Source organism: Chlamydotis macqueenii, chromosome 4 (assembly GCF_036417535.1).
Source record: "Chlamydotis macqueenii isolate bChlMac1 chromosome 4, bChlMac1.mat, whole genome shotgun sequence".
Classification (NCBI taxonomy): Eukaryota; Metazoa; Chordata; class Aves; order Otidiformes; family Otididae; genus Chlamydotis; species Chlamydotis macqueenii.
Window position 1 is genome coordinate 72,019,173 of NC_141559.1, and position 15,560 is coordinate 72,034,732.

The following is a 15,560-nucleotide window of genomic DNA, read 5'->3' on the forward strand; positions in this document are numbered from 1 at the left end:
AACCTGCTCGGCCAATCATAGCCCTTAATTCATTTTAATACCCCCCGCGCCCAGGTGCTTTGGTTCCATTGGCCAGAGGTCCAAGAAGGGGGCTGATCCCTCCGCGTCCATTGGCCGTCAGCCCCGAGGCTCCGCCCGTCGGGCGCGCTGCCATTGGCAATGCCGGTGTGGGGGCGTGTCGGCGCGTGCGCGCGGCCCGTCGGCGGGCGGGGTAAAGATGGCGGAACTGGGGAAGAAGTACTGCGTGTACTGCCTGGCCGAGGTGAGCTCCCTGCGCTTCCGCTGCACCGAGTGCGCCGACATCGAGCTCTGCCCCGACTGCTTCTCGGCGGGCGCCGAGATCGGCCCGCACCGCCGATGGCACGGCTACCAGCTCGTCGACGGCGGCCGCTTCACCCTCTGGGGCGCCGAGGCCGAGGGCGGCTGGAGCAGCCGGGAGGAGCAGCTGCTGCTGGACGCCATCGAGCAGTTCGGCTTCGGCAACTGGGTAAGGGCGGCGGGGCGGCGGGGCCCGCGTCCCGCCTGGCAGCGCGGGGGGTGCGGCGCGGCCCCTCAGGCCGCGGCGGGCCGGCCCCTCCTGCGAGGGAGGCTGCGCCGGGGCAGCGGGGCGGCCGCGGACCGGCCCGAGCGAAGCCTGGGCTGCGGGGAGCCCGGCGGGCTGGTAGCGGCGGGGGTCCCGGCCTCACGTCCCACTCCGCAGAGCCCCCGGCGGCCTCTCGGGCCGGCAGGTGCGGGCGGCGCCGTGCCGGGACGGCGGCCTCTCGGCCGTACGCAGGCTGCCTGCGGGAGAGCTGCGGGTCAGAGCCGCGCTTCGGGCCTCTCGGAGCTGTCGCTGCCTTAAGCTCCAGCGTACGCCTTCCCCCAGACCTCGTACCCTCGCCCTCTTCGCGTTTGGTCTTGGCCTTCAGTGTGCTGCAGCTGCAAGCTTGCTGCTTGCCTTGTGTCAGCACACAGTCAGGCTCATCTTTAGCAAAAGCAGTAAAAAGCCTTATCATTGGATTCATTAATTGTTACTTGATTATGTTTTGCTTCATTAAATATAAAGACTTTTTTGAAATCCTGAAGTTTACGATCGCTGTAGCTTTAGTTCTTAACTAGAAAAGAGTAAATACTATGTTTGTTACTGTAAATACTATCTTTCTTTATATTGCTCTAAAAGTACTTTGGCAACGCAGTATAAATTACCAAAATCCAAATGATGTGATCTCGGCACTGGCTTGGGACTTAAAAACCTCTTGGTGCTGGTAAGCTGACTTCTTGTGAGAGTGATGGATGCTTGGGAATCACCACGTGGATCTAGTGTCTCAGTGGTGTTCCTGTACCTAGAAGAGCCGATGCAGCTTGCCTCAGTGATGTTCCCGGTGCTCTTTTCATGGCTTACTGCCCCTGTACGCTTGTAAATGCTTCTTTGGACCTAAAAATGGAGATCTGATGGAGACGTGGCTAATTTCAGTATTGCTAGGAAAGTTTAGGCATTGTGAGCTTGCTTTTGAGGAGCAGGGGAGAAGAAGTCATGCTCTTATCTGAATGCACGTTATGCTGAAGCTGTAGTGGGGATCATTTTATCACTCCTCCCTGTTTTCCGTTTAGGAGGACATGGCTGCTCACGTGGGAGCATCCCGAACGCCTCAGGAGGTGATGGAACACTATGTGAGCATGTATATCCATGGCAATCTGGGAAAAGCCTGCATCCCTGACACTATTCCCAACAGAGTCACAGATCACACGTGTCCCAGCGGTGGCCCGCTTTCTCCTAGCTTGACCACGCCGCTCCCACCGTTGGATATATCAGTGGCTGAACAGCAGCAGCTGGGATACATGCCGCTTCGGGATGACTACGAGATCGAATACGATCAAGATGCGGAGACTCTGATCAGTGGCCTTTCGGTGAACTATGACGATGATGATGTGGAAATAGAATTAAAAAGAGCTCACGTGGACATGTACGTAAGGAAACTCAAGGAGAGGCAGCGGCGGAAGAACATTGCGCGAGATTATAACTTAGTACCGGCCTTTCTGGGGAAGGATAAAAAGGACAAGGAGAAAGCTCCCAAACGAAAGATCACAAAAGAAGAGAAGGAGTTGAGGCTGAAACTGAGGCCTCTGTACCAGTTCATGTCTTGTAAGGAGTTTGAAGACTTCTTTGAGAACATGCACAAGGAAAGGATACTTAGAGCAAAGATTCGGGAGCTGCAGCGGTATCGGCGAAATGGAATCACCAAAATGGAAGAGTCGGCAGAATATGAGGCAGCCAGGCATAAACGGGAAAAGAGGAAGGAGAACAAAAACATAGCTAGTTCCAAGAGGGGGAAGGAAGATGGTAAAGAGGGCGAATTTGCTGCCATTGAAAACCTGCCTGGCTTTGAACTCTTATCGGACAGGGAAAAGGTGCTCTGCAGCTCGCTGAATTTGAGTCCTGCACGTTATGTCACTGTAAAAACTATAATCATTAGGGACCATCTCCAGAAAAGACAAGGAATTCCTTCAAAGAGTCGCCTTCCCAGTTACTTAGATAAGGTACTGAAGAAAAGAATTTTAAACTTTCTAACAGAAAGTGGTTGGATATCCAGGGATGCTTCATGAAACTCAGCTAATCTGAAAAAACACAGAGGCCCGTTCTAGCCTCAAGGACTCCGTTATTTTTTTCCTTCCCTCCCCAAAGATACAGAAATTATGTAACTTAAAATTTAAAGAAAAAAAAAAAAGCAAATACATAAACCCCCACAGTATTCATGATCCATGGTTTAAATAGACTTTTGCTTTGGATCATGGAAAATACTTAATTGTGAAACTTATGCATTGGATTTCACTGCTTTTGGTACATTATTAGAACAGATTTCTGTCATGTGAACTTATTTAAGTCCAGTAGTCCCAGAGTACATACTCCTTACTGCTGGACAAATGAATATTCGTGTAATTTTTTTTTTTTCAAAGCGGGGAGAGAGGTTCCAGCAAATGAAACTTTCTTCTCCCTTTTTCTTGGTGGTCTTTTTTTTTTTTTTTTTTTTTTTGACATAATGATGGCAGCAAAGTGAAGCTTACAAAAGTCCTGAGCTCAGGAGCACGGTGAGCCCTGATTTTTGTGACCATTGCTAAGATTTCAGAGCATTCTCCTTAGTAACCACCACCAAGGCGCTGGGACAGAGGGGTGAGAGTTCCTGTCAAGAATACAGCAGGGATGAGCCATGGCAGGGAGTGGAAGGAAAGAAATGCGGTAGGTGAGATGCCTTCAGGTATTTGTGCTGTGGAAAGGGTTCTTGAAGAGCTACCTTCACACCCAGCTGGTCTGGACATAGCTTTGACTTGAGTTTTTGCTGCAACAGACCCTACTGGAGCATCGGTAACTAAGTAGCAAAGTTGCAAGAGTACACTGCAGCTGCAGTGCCCTGCTCCGGAGGAGGGGTCAGCACTTACTGTGAAGTGGCTGATTTGGGCCAGAAATGGGGTTTGGGAAAATAGGCAGTGAATTGTCTTGCAGCAGTGTGGAGCCGCCGGCAGCACAGTTATCGTTTCCCCTTGTGGGAGGACCCTACTCCTCCTTTGGTCTCTGTGACTTCTGAGCTTGTAGGGGCTGAGGAGATGTAGCTGCCACTTTCTGAATTTGATTGGGAGGGACAGGGAAAGGGAGCCAGATGTCAAACCGAGAGTGACCACCGAGATGATTGGTTTTTAAAAACAAAAATGAGAAGTGGTACAGATCAGGTCAAAACGCACAGCTGATGTGCTCCTTAAGTACAGAGCTGTAAATCAAGCCATTACAGGGCTCTAATTGCACATGCCTTGAAACACATGGGACTAATTATGTTTAAGTTTAAATTACTGACATGGCAGGAGAACTGTGAATGCAGCCTGCTGTGGTGAGAACAATGCACCTTCAGAGGTAACTTGTCACAACTCTACCAACTACAGTCCGAGCTGGGTGCTCGTGGCAGGCGACCGCCTGCGATCTAACACAGCGTGGCACAGAAATGCCAGCTCCGCGGTACTGTTAGAGTAAGATCTAGCAATAAAGGGAAAGGTGTTGAAGGAGGACTAGGAAAGGATTTTTAGGCTCACTCCATCCTTAAATTCCCATGCTGGTATTTAACCAAATGAATAAAAAATGGTGGTTGCCACATGGAAGATGGCACAGTGTTACTTGTGCCTGAGCCTCTCTGCTGGTCGTGTCCAGAGCAGGAAGCTGTGACCAGCGGCCAGTTGGGCAGGTCCTCTGGACAAGTGCAAGCACTGGAAACATCATCTTGGTTTCATGCTTTGGGCTGTAGTCAGTGAGGATACCACAGAATCTTAAAACAGTATTCTGCAACTTGGCAGAGGTATACTGATCAGAACTGAATTTTAGTTAACGTATCCAGCATTACCAAAATAGTGTTACCATGAGGTTGGAATGAAAGGAGTACAACTACAAAGCCAGCATTTCTAAGGAGGAAGAAAACCAAAACTCTAGTGCCTTTTTCTTTTGAGCTTGTGATGTTATATCCCTTCAAAAAAGGTAAGGGCTATGTCCTCTTGGATGTAATACTTTGTTTGGCTTACCTGTAAGTGGCTTGCGTGGAATACGTGAGACAACTGTCTCCTTGGCAGCAGTGGGACTAACTGCAATGTGCTGAGTAGTTTAAAGAACCGCTTCCACCCTATCTGCATGTACAAACACCACACAAGTTCATAAGTATAAACCCTTGGTTATTTTCTCTGTTCTACTCCTGTGGAAAGGAAGCTTAGCCTTTCTTTCTAATATTCTAGTTACGAAATTTGGTTCTTCCTGTAACTTGTTACCTAACTGCCATAACATACCATTGCTGATCGCGTTCTGGAGCCTCAACTCTGCATGTAGCTGGGAGTTTAAAATAATTGGGTTTTTTATTATTTTATTTTTCTCAAATCTCTTGATTTTTTTTTTTTTTGTATCTCTACAGTGTTTTGGCACATCTAAGTAACTGAAGCAATAGTCTAAAGCCCATCTGAACAATAACTTTAAAATAATCTAGGCACCAATGAGTCATTTAAATGTTGATGTGAATTCTTCATTTACACCTTGTAGTTTCTTAATTCCTCAGCCCCTCCAAAATGTTTATTTGGTGCTAGACATAACTTATTGAACATCAAAATGAATGTAAAATAAAGTATTTTTAATGTATAAAATATGGATATCAATATTTATTTTATACTGCAAGCAAATTCAAGGTGGTAAATGTTTGCTTTAGCAAATACTAGTCCCTTGGAAAGGGCTTCCCTAGAAGCAATGTCTCATTGTCAGCTATGCTTTTAATTTTAAAGGTGACTTGCACTAGAGGATGCTGCTGTTCCATATTTTCACATGGAACTGATTTAGTCTAAGCATTCCTTTGTTATGAGCTGCTGTTTGTTTGTTTTTAAGTGAGATGCAGTTATCTTGTTCCAGCAATTTACTAGAGCTATGCTGCTGCTCTTCTGTGGTGAAGGGGCTGAGAAAAAAACATGGCAAAGAGCTCCTCAACTTGTATCTTGTGTTCATCTGAAAGTGCTTCCTGTACTGTACAAATAACGTAGCCTTCATGTTGCTAACGAAAAGGTGTTTTATATGCTTAATGCTCTTGAGTTTTCTAATTAAAGATATAACTAATGATAGTATCTGTCCTAACAGCATTCGTGTAAGCCTATGAAAAAGTGACACTCCATAAGCTGTTCAGAATACTGACCTTCTGCTACTGATAGAGCCAGCAATAAGTCTGTTTTAATGCTGTACGTTTACTTTAATCAGTCCAGTCCCAGTGATGTTTTACAGTAATATTTGCTCACTAGGTAACAAGGGAGCATTAATCTCCATTCTGTGCGTACTACCCAGCGCAGAAGGGCCTGTTGTAGAGTATTCTGGCTACAGACCCTCCTGCCTTGTGTCCGCTGCAGTCCCAACAAGCATTAAGAACAGCGTCAGTAGGTTTGCATGAGTCTTTGACCATGAGCTGCCTTGTAAATGACACAAACTAAGCACTCTGCCATTATTCTTGTGCGGTGGCTGCATCAACTTTCTTTGCAACTGTAATGGACTTCATCAGCCTTTCAGTTTACCATTTCTTCTTGCAATATGTTTTTGCATGTGCCCCGGTTGCTCTCAAGTGATGACACATTAAATACTGTGAAGGAAGGCCTGGTGAGCATGTCCAGCTTACCGGCTTCTTTCTTAAAGGGAATGTTGCACTCATTTGAATAGTGTACTGGTGTAGCTGTGCCAGACACACAAATGCCTGTGCTGAAATCTTGTAAAACCTAACTGATGTTGTGCACACTCAGCATTTTACTAGGTTTTTGCATTGTACATTGGTAAATAAACTTGTATTAAAGTTTCTTTCCATTATTGATTTAATGGTAACATTGCTTGCATAATGAGAAAAGTGGCTGAAGTATTAGCAATAACGAATGGAGATGCATTTTAGTTAAGCGATGATGGGTAGAGAAGTGGTCCTTATGAAACAGCTAAACCAGAGGTACTGGTGGTAGCTTTGTTGGCTGCTCTTATGCTTAAATTTCAGAACGACTTTCCTCTGTTCTTGGATTTAATCAGTGCTTCTTTCTGTTGTATGGCAGAAGGCACAGGTGGTTTGCACTCTCAGTACAGACAAGCTCTCCCTGCTGAAAGCCTCTCTGAAAGCACAGGCTGATGAAAAGGAACCACTTAAATGAGATACTCAGTTATAAGTTTTAAAGATACTAGTTTGCGTCTTGTGCTGAACACTTAACAGTAACTTGTGTTTAGGAACACTCTGAATGAAGTAATGTAGTCCAAAAAAAGACAGTTGGTGTGAGCACTGGGATGCTCATTAAGAAAATCTTTATCTGCTAGGAAAGAAGCTGTCCCTTTGTTCTAATTGCCCTACTGGAGAAAAAAAATGCTATACTAATGAATTTATTATTAGATTTAGTTTACATCTAGAGGGGTTGGGAGAGGGCAGAATGACATGATAGTTATTAATAAAAGACTGTATATAAATCAACCCTGGTCCCTTTATGGCATATCAGTTGAGCACAGGTTTAAATCAAAGCACAACAAAAATCTGTTCAATCCTACTTCACACAGCTACAGAGTGCTCTAACCCAGATGGAAGGAAGTTACTTCCAAATTTAACTTAGGTTTATGGAATCCCCCTTTTTTTTTTTCTTTCCCCCTATAGTTTTACACTCAAACTTTGCATTTCGATCCCTGTACTTGATTAGTTTAAAGAAATCAGTGACACTGTAGGGTTTGTCCTGTCCTGCCCTGGCAAAGCATTGATTTTCTTTCTTAGAGCTGAGAAAGACTGAATGAATCCTTAAACACTACTAACCCCCAAAGAGTAGTACGCACTTAGGTTGTTCCTAGTTAACTGTCTGATTCCCATGAAGCAAACCAGCACTGGAAAAGAAGTCTTGAACAAGTAATCACTTCTCACCATGAGTATGTCTAGTGTTCAGTAAGCTGTTAGCAACTCTGCATCTGAACCAAAAAAAATAATCAATATTTGACCTTATGGTAAGAAGCTCCTTAATCCAAGACAACCAGAAACAAGGGTAAAAAAAAAAACAAAAAAACCAACCAACCAAACAAAAAAACCCCCCAGAAGTACTTACTGTTTACCAGGTCCTAATAACATGCCTAAATTTGAAGCTTCTGCCCTGGGTGTTAAATGTATGGGATTTGAGGATACAAGAGGACAGATGCTTTGTCAGTTGTGTAATTTGTCAAGTTCCAACCACTCCAGACAAATGTAGGACAAAGCATTCAGTTAATAATCTATTGTATTTTAGCCCAATTCTGCAGGATTGGGAGCAGCAGGTGGAGTCAGAACACAGCAAGAGCTGCGTATGGGAAAAGTTCCGTTGCAACTTAAGATCCAAGCTGAGTAAATGCAAGAAATAAAGATGAAATAAAGTTCACATTTTTGTTTGAGCCACTTACATGCAATTATTTATATAATTCTAAAAGATGGTCTATACCAAACTCTCAGCTACTTGCTTCTTTGGGTATTCTGGCTTTCAGAATAGGGTTGTAACTACAGTTTGCATAACAAACTGACTGTAAAGCTTGGAAGTTACAAGACTATCAAAATTGTTTAAACCAATTTATAAAATATTAAATTAGAAATCCAGAGATAGGATAAATTCTATTGGTTCTTCAACGCCATACAAGTATTAGATGGTTTTCTTGAGTCAACATTACTGCAGAACAGAAAGAGTTGAACAATTACAAGAGATGCCTACTCTCCATTGCCTTTTATTTACAGGTTTCAATTTCAGTTGCTGAGAGAGATTATTTCTGAATAGACAAAAAAGGGCATTTATCACATCAGTGTGTAAAGGTGACGGATGCTTGCAGAAAATGGGTTATTTGTACTACTTCCCCACTTCTGCAATGTTAGATTCTACAAAACAAAAGGAAGTGTTTGAACCACTGATTGCATTTTCAATCTGCACATCATGATAAATGCAAGATTGCAAAAGTCTTGTGAGCATTTTGTTCCTTTCAATTTAATGCACCTTCAGTAGCAATGGTTGTAGAAAGTGTTGTCTAATCTAAAGCACTAGAGAGCTTAATGGCTCTTGTGTTTCATACTTGAGAAGAGAGCTTATGGAACAGTGATGTTGAAGGCCACTAAGCAGGAGAATTTCATCAGTTTCTTCATTTGCACTGGGACACCTCAACCAATTCATTTAAACCTCTCAGAGGGCAGAGGAATGAGGAAAGCATGGTGTAAGAGAAAAACCATCCAGCTGTTTAATAGTTGTATGGCATTTTAAATTCTCTGATTAAGCAGCTAAGCTTCTTTCACAACACCCACCAAGGCAGGCCGCAGTGTACGCCCGTGGAGCTTATAGCCAATCTTGGATACCAATGCAATAGTGCCAGGCTCCTTCCCTTCCACGGGAGCATGGAACAATGCCTCGTGTTCATAGGGATCGAACTTGGCTCCGACAGGATTCAGTCTGAGCAGGCCATGTTTTTTAAACACTTTTTGAATCTGTACTTCTGTCATAACGAGACCTTCATATAAGCTCTTCAAGTGAGGATTTTCATCCTTGATTTCTTCTTTTGGAACACTTTCTGTTGCTTTCTCCAAAATGTCTGCAACTTCTAGTAAGTCCTTGCAGAAGCTCTGAATTCCTAAAAAGAAAGAAAAGAGAAGGGAATGTGATTAGTCCACTGATGGAAACAAACGTTTTTTTTTTAAAAAAAAAAAAAAAAAACAACCACAATAAAAAACCAAACAACCAAGCACCACAACCCCAAAACCTACAGCAATAATCTGTACTCTTTTAGATTTTTTTTAACAAGATATATGATACTGTAAACATTTTGGGTAAAATGTCCTTCCCCATTTTACTTGATGATACAGAACTATTACAGATAGATACCTTGAAATCCACACCTCCTCCTCTAGTTCTATAGAAAAAAATGTATTTCAACTTAAAAGAGCTAAAGCTATGCTGATGGCCTGACATTAACAGTTGAAATTCTAACTGAAGTTACCAAACCTTCAGATGGCTTAATGTAATGTCCCCATGTCTCTCTCATCCTAGGATTCAACTTAAGTTCAAAGCATTATGTTGCCCTATTCCTACCCTTTAATCTGACTGACTAAAAATATTTGCAGAAGAAAAAAGCACGTAGTCAGACTGATGAGGAGTCCAAGAGATGAACAGGGATTCTTCTTTGAATGAGAAGAACTCACACCTCTCCCTCCCACTACAAACCTTACAGATTCAGAAGCTGTGCCTTGTCAAGCAATTCCTAAACTAATGATATTCCATGTCCTTAAGCTGTTCTCTGTCTCACACTAAACTAATCTGGACTAATCTCACTTAAGGCAAACAGTCTCTAGAAACCATGAAAAATCAAAGTGATTCAGTAGAATAACACATCTCTATGTAGAGGAAACCAATGACAAACTCTGCTGTGTTTTGGTGGCCTTGGTGTTTGTTTTTTTTTCTTTGGTTGTTTTTTTTCTTTTTTTTCAAGCTGCAGACAGCCTTTTTAATTCTAGCTGACATTTTAGATTTTTTTTTTTCCCCTCCTTATCAAGAAGTGATATGAGCATTACCAGAAGACATGTCTGTCTTTGGTTTAAACAAAAAAACCTATGGAAGCACCTTGCAATATCTATAAGGATCAGCTAGTTCTCAAGAAAGGGTCACTTTAACAACTGCACAACTCCATAGAAACTCAAGCTCTTTCCAGAACAGTAACAAACAGTGTCCACATAATTCAAAGAATATGAGTAAATGAATCAAGGTTTTAAATTAAAACTGTAACTATGGTTAGGGCTGAAGTGTCCCAGACATAGATTAACCAGCTATCTAGTGATCTGGATAAAACCAAATAACCAAACTCTTCACAAGGTGGTTTGTTTTGTTTTGTTGGTTTGTTTTGGTGTAAGTTATCTCTGCACATATCTGTGACTGCATCTCTGTGAATTTATGCAAGCCTCAGAAATTAGTTTCTCTTCCTTCAACAGAAAAAGCAGTCCTATACAAATGATAAAACTTATAACCATGCATATTATGTGTGATTCAGTTTTCATGAGAAATTTTATTTGAATATTTATTCCTATTGTAGCATCTCTGAGCTCAGACAAGATTCCCAAGTCCTTCTGCTCTAAGTAGCATATTAGTAAAACAATGCTTATTGAAAATCAGCTTCAGGATGAAGCATTCAAACACCCAGGAAAACAGTACAAGAATACTATATAACTGAGAAATGCTTTTTCTTACCGTACACATTAACTGATGACCTTGTATTCAGAAATTAAAACTTTGGTATTCAGAGTTAAACTATACAGCTGTTTATAGTGTGTGGCAAAACAAAGGACAATTCCTTTTTCAAGCCAGAGTGACAGTCAGGCACTAAGATGATGTAGCACTCTTCTGCTGCAGCATTTGCATACAATTTCTGTTTTACTGATTTGTTTTTGAACTGTCAAAAAGCTAAATCAGATGTCAGTAGCCTGGCTTGTGAAGAAAGATGGGTTTCTAGCACTCCTCATAGCCAGTGACTGTACATTCCTACCACTGAAAAGAATCCACTCATCTAAATGTATTACTTCTATTTGAAAGTGATGGCCTTCAACAGAATAGAAAAGTTATTCAAATATAAAAGGCTAAAAATACCCCCCAAAACAAGCACCATGAAGAAAGAAAAAAAAAAAAAGAAAAAAGAAAAAAGAAAAAAAAGAACCAGAAAGAAAACTGGTATTCCACGCTCTTGTCTCAGTTTTTTGCAGTCAGTTTTGAGATCACAGCACATGAAAAAGGCAAACTTCAGGCTGCAAACCTTATTGAAAAATCTACTAGTGCGGTACACATTGTAGGAAATCAGGTACCAAATTTAAATAAAATTTCCACTTGTTGACAGTTTAAGTCTTGCCCTTGTCTAGCAAGATGATTACAATTCTGATGCAAAGTGAGGAACCATTCAAACCTCTCTGCCTCAAATACATTTTTTCACCAAGTAGTCAGAATCACTGGGAAGTACAACTTGTCAAAACCATGGGCCAGACAGCTCAATTTTCCAGGCTTTGCATTTCATGCTGGTATTCCTGTATCTTAGGAGTAGAGACAAAAAGAACCTCCACTGACCGTATAACTTTGCCTCTTCTACCAGTTTCTGGCTTCTTTGCCTCATGTTTTCTGCATCTGCCAAAGCACGCTTGTACTTGTCCTAAAAAAGAAAAACCAGTAACAGATTTAGTTCCTGGTGGCTGGGTAGTTGACAATAGTTGAAAACAGCACATTCAGTATAGAACAGCATTTTAAACAGTCACATAGCCTGGACTCACCATCTTTACTTAATACTTCAGAGTAATCTGAAGACAACATGCCAATTATCACAATATCCATCCTATGAAGGCAGCTGTCTGCTTCATTTCAGTGCAAACAGAAGTCAGGGAAAGGAAGTAAGATGGGTTTCCAGACTCTCAGTATTTGTCAACAGATCAGCTGGAAGAAATTTTAACTCTATGAATATATCAGGTTTTATGCATCAAAGATTTCTGCTTTTTCTGATGTGTGTTCACAGAAAGCCTTCATCAGTCATAAGGTATTCTGACACTATGGCAAACGAGATTCAACCCAGTCGTGGCTTTCCAACCATCTCTTCCCTCTCCATACACACCACAGAGTGTCCTCCAGTTTTTTCCACAGTTTACAAACTATGAAGTCTAACTCCTCCATTGGTCAGGTTAAGTTTTGGTCTATTCGTAGCAAGATGGTGATCTAGCAGCAGATGTACTAAGAAATTCAAGAGACTTAGGGACTTCAGGTTGAGTGCTTCACCATCCAACCCACAACTCCATGTTGGGCTTCTATCCTGAATATGCTTGACCTTCACATGCTAGTGAATAATATCAAACCAGAACAAAAATAATCAACAAGTTGACTGAAGAGCCACGTTAGGTAGCCAATAGCAAGTGTTGTCAACAGAGATGTTAAATAACACCTCAGCATTGTCCTTCAGTACGTTGGGAAGGGCAACAGAAACAAAACTCAATCTGCTTATGATCCATAGGTGCTGCATCTACAGCTATGGTTCTGGGCTACCTCTCAAAGTCTCAGATGCTCTAGAAAGACATTTTATACAAAGCACTCATCTAGAAAAGCAACACCTTTGTTTAATCCACATCTCCCACCTCTCAGGGCATTCTTCACCCTCTGCTGAAGTCACGCACAGGAGAGAATGCAAGATACATTAGGCCAAATAAAGGGAACATGACGCTTCATCCTTGTGTTTGAAGGGCTCTTCAACCGAGAAGGTTTGAAATTCCCAGTTCCTAAGCACGTAATAAGTACACTATTATGTAAAAGCTAAGCATCATTAACCCTGACCTTCAGAAAAGTCAGCAGCTGTTTTCAGAAAGCCTTACTCCTAGCACATACAAGTCCACACATCAAAGACACACTCAGACTCTTCAGTCAGCTTCCAAAAATTATTTCTCCACTAAGCAAAATCCTAAGTGAACTGAAATCGGCAAAACTCAGTAACAAATTTTCAGGCTGGATAAGGTCCAATTCCATCCAGAAATTGGAAAGAAACTATACAAAACCTTAATTTTGGATCAGGGATACATCTCAGATCTCGTAGTACACCTACTCTCAAGTTTAAAGAAAATATTGAATTGCAGGTTTTTATTCAACAAGTAAACCGCAGTCACACAACCATATCCAGATTGTGCCCCGAGAACCTGTAATGAACGCTCTCATGTGTGCAGTTTGTAAGGTATGCAACCTGACTGACCGAAAGACACTTACAGTAACTTCTTTTAGTTGTTCTTCCAGTTTGGCCTTTTCTTCAGTTAACATTTTTTCAGCAGAGCTGGGTTCAACCTTCTGCTCATTTTGGCTCTGACTCTGGTCCTCTTCCAAGTTCTGGCCAGTATTTTTCTGTTGCGTCGCTACACAAAGCAGTCGTGGAGAAGTCCTAAGGCAAAAACATGTGGACAATATTAATCAGTTGCTTACCTTGTAAGATATTAGCATTTTCTGGACATACTGGACATTTTATTTGACACGTCAATGTCTACAAAATTCTCACACTAAAGCACAAATTAATACAACAATTCTAGATCTGAGTTTGCAGAACCTTTCATCAGAAGTAACTGAAGTTAGCTTGTCTAAACTGCTGCAAAAAATAACTTCAGTGCAAGAGAACAACCACTGGGCAGCAGCTTGTAAGAATCCATTATATTCAGTTTATAAAGACACAGCACTTTTAAGGGGCACATGAGCTTGTTTTCAGCACAGCACTTCAAGGAAGCAAATCCAGTTTACGTGATGCAATCACCAGCAACAGTCTCTCAGAAGACACTCTAACGAGAACGGTGGTTTCCTGACGATTACTAGACAGCATGGGAAAACTGTCTTCTGTGTCACTGCTGAATCACATAAAGAATGGGCCAGTCTCCACGAAGACACCTATTTATCCCTTCCTAACGTTTCCTGGGCTGAACTAGCTGAGCTACTGAGCAAACCGGTTCACGGCCGAGGCGGGTGGCTCAGCGCCACAATGACAAAAGGCCTCGGATCCCCGCACGCCACATTAACACTTCAAGCCCGGAGCCCTTCAGACTCAAGACTGGGCCTGGAAGGCCCCACAACGCCTGCCCGGGCCACTCTCCCCGGGGAGGGTAAGGGAACCCAGCAAAGGGCAGTGGGGGCACCAGCCCGCCCCGGCCGTAGGAAGGGGCTCCCTGGCGCAGAGCCGGAGGGCCAGGGCTCAGCGGCTGAAGCATCCCGGAGCGGCGGGGCTGGGCCCCACTCTCGGCCCGGCCCAGGCAGGCGATGGCGAAGCCGGGAGTGCAGACCTGGACGCGGACTCGGACGCGGACCTGTCCCAATGCGCCCGATCCAGACCAGGCGGCACGGCGCGACTCTCACCTCAGTGCAAAGCTCAGCAGCGGGTACCGCGGGCGCAAGGCGCCCCGCACGCACTGAGCCACCGCCGCCATAGCGCCTTCCTGCCCACTGACCGCCTCCGCCCGGGCCTCTGCGGGGCCGCCACCAATCAGCGAGCGGGCAGGCTAAGAGTGACGCGGCCGAGGACCAATCCGCAAGGCAGATGCACGCCTCAGGCGACACAGGCGAGGTGGAGGTGGAGCCTACAGCTCTTCCGGGGCGCTGGGGTAAGCGCCTGAGAGCGGCGGAAAGTGACGTGTGGGTGGGCGTGGCCTCGGGGAGGTCAGGGGGCGGGGCTCGCGCTGTGGCGGCCATTTCGTTTTGCGAGGGAGGGTGGGGAGGTGTGGCTGTGTTTGCTGGGAGCACAGGGTCTGCCGGGTCCGTGTTGCCCGTTCGTGGGTTGCTGAAACATAATGTCGGGAACGGGAGTCTGTGGGAGTTAGCAGGGCACTGGCTAAGGTCGGGTGTTGGTATTTTCCTGTCAAAACTGGTCAGTGCAAACTGGAGGCAGTTTGGTGGCAGCAGGTGGTCCAGTCTAACGATCCACATCTTTCCTGTTGTGACTAAAAAAATTTGAGGAGTGCAGCCCATTTTTTTTTAACTGCTGAGTAACCCTGTTATAAGTAATATCTTGCAGCATCTGTCAATAGTTTACAAGCCTCCACATAAAGGTTTTCATTGTGTGCATATACACACTTGCTAACAGCTGTATGCACTTTTGTTGGATAATCATGATCTAAAATCTTAAGCTATCGTTAAAAGGGGTAATGTTGCTAATCCAGTGCTTCCAAATTTGGCCACTTGCTTGTGCAACCTGTTTGTCCCGTGTAACTGGAGGCTATGGAAACCCTGCTCGGTGACACCTGCGTGACTTGCTAACTTTGGCAGCATTGTCACTTAGTTTGTCATTATCTGGCTACAAGGGGAAAGTAAACCAAGGTCATATATTTATCATACAGTCCCAAAGTGAGTGCTAGATTATTCAGAGATGTCTGAATACCAGCTGTTAAGCTGATTTCTGCATGCATTTGTGCACTGCTCAAACAAATCTGAAGGACAGAGAAGATGCAGATTCCATAATGCAAATTCAGTAAATGTTACATTCAAGTGTTTAATTAAAGTATTACAAAAAAAAAGAAGACATTTCTGGCTTGCCACGTGAG

The 15,560-nt window shown here is 43.6% G+C and overlaps 2 protein-coding genes across 2 annotated transcripts; one reads left to right on the top strand and one right to left on the bottom strand.

Moving 5' to 3' along the window:
• The first annotated feature begins 217 nt into the window (after positions 1 to 217).
• TADA2B (transcriptional adaptor 2B) lies at positions 218 to 6,331 on the top strand. Its single transcript, XM_086747246.1, has 2 exons — positions 218 to 487; positions 1,591 to 6,331. Exons 1-2 carry the CDS (start codon positions 218 to 220, stop codon positions 2,581 to 2,583), a joined length of 1,263 nt encoding a protein of 420 aa, XP_086603372.1. The 3' UTR covers positions 2,584 to 6,331.
• A 1,403-nt stretch (positions 6,332 to 7,734) lies between these two features.
• GRPEL1 (GrpE like 1, mitochondrial) lies at positions 7,735 to 14,536 on the bottom strand. The gene is made up of 4 exons (XM_086747594.1): positions 14,380 to 14,536; positions 13,255 to 13,423; positions 11,587 to 11,668; positions 7,735 to 9,115 (listed from the first exon to the last, which is right to left on the bottom strand). The coding sequence occupies exons 1-4, from the start codon at positions 14,448 to 14,450 to the stop codon at positions 8,769 to 8,771; spliced, it is 669 nt and encodes a 222-aa protein (XP_086603720.1). The 5' UTR covers positions 14,451 to 14,536; the 3' UTR covers positions 7,735 to 8,768.
• Positions 14,537 to 15,560: the final 1,024 nt, after the last annotated feature.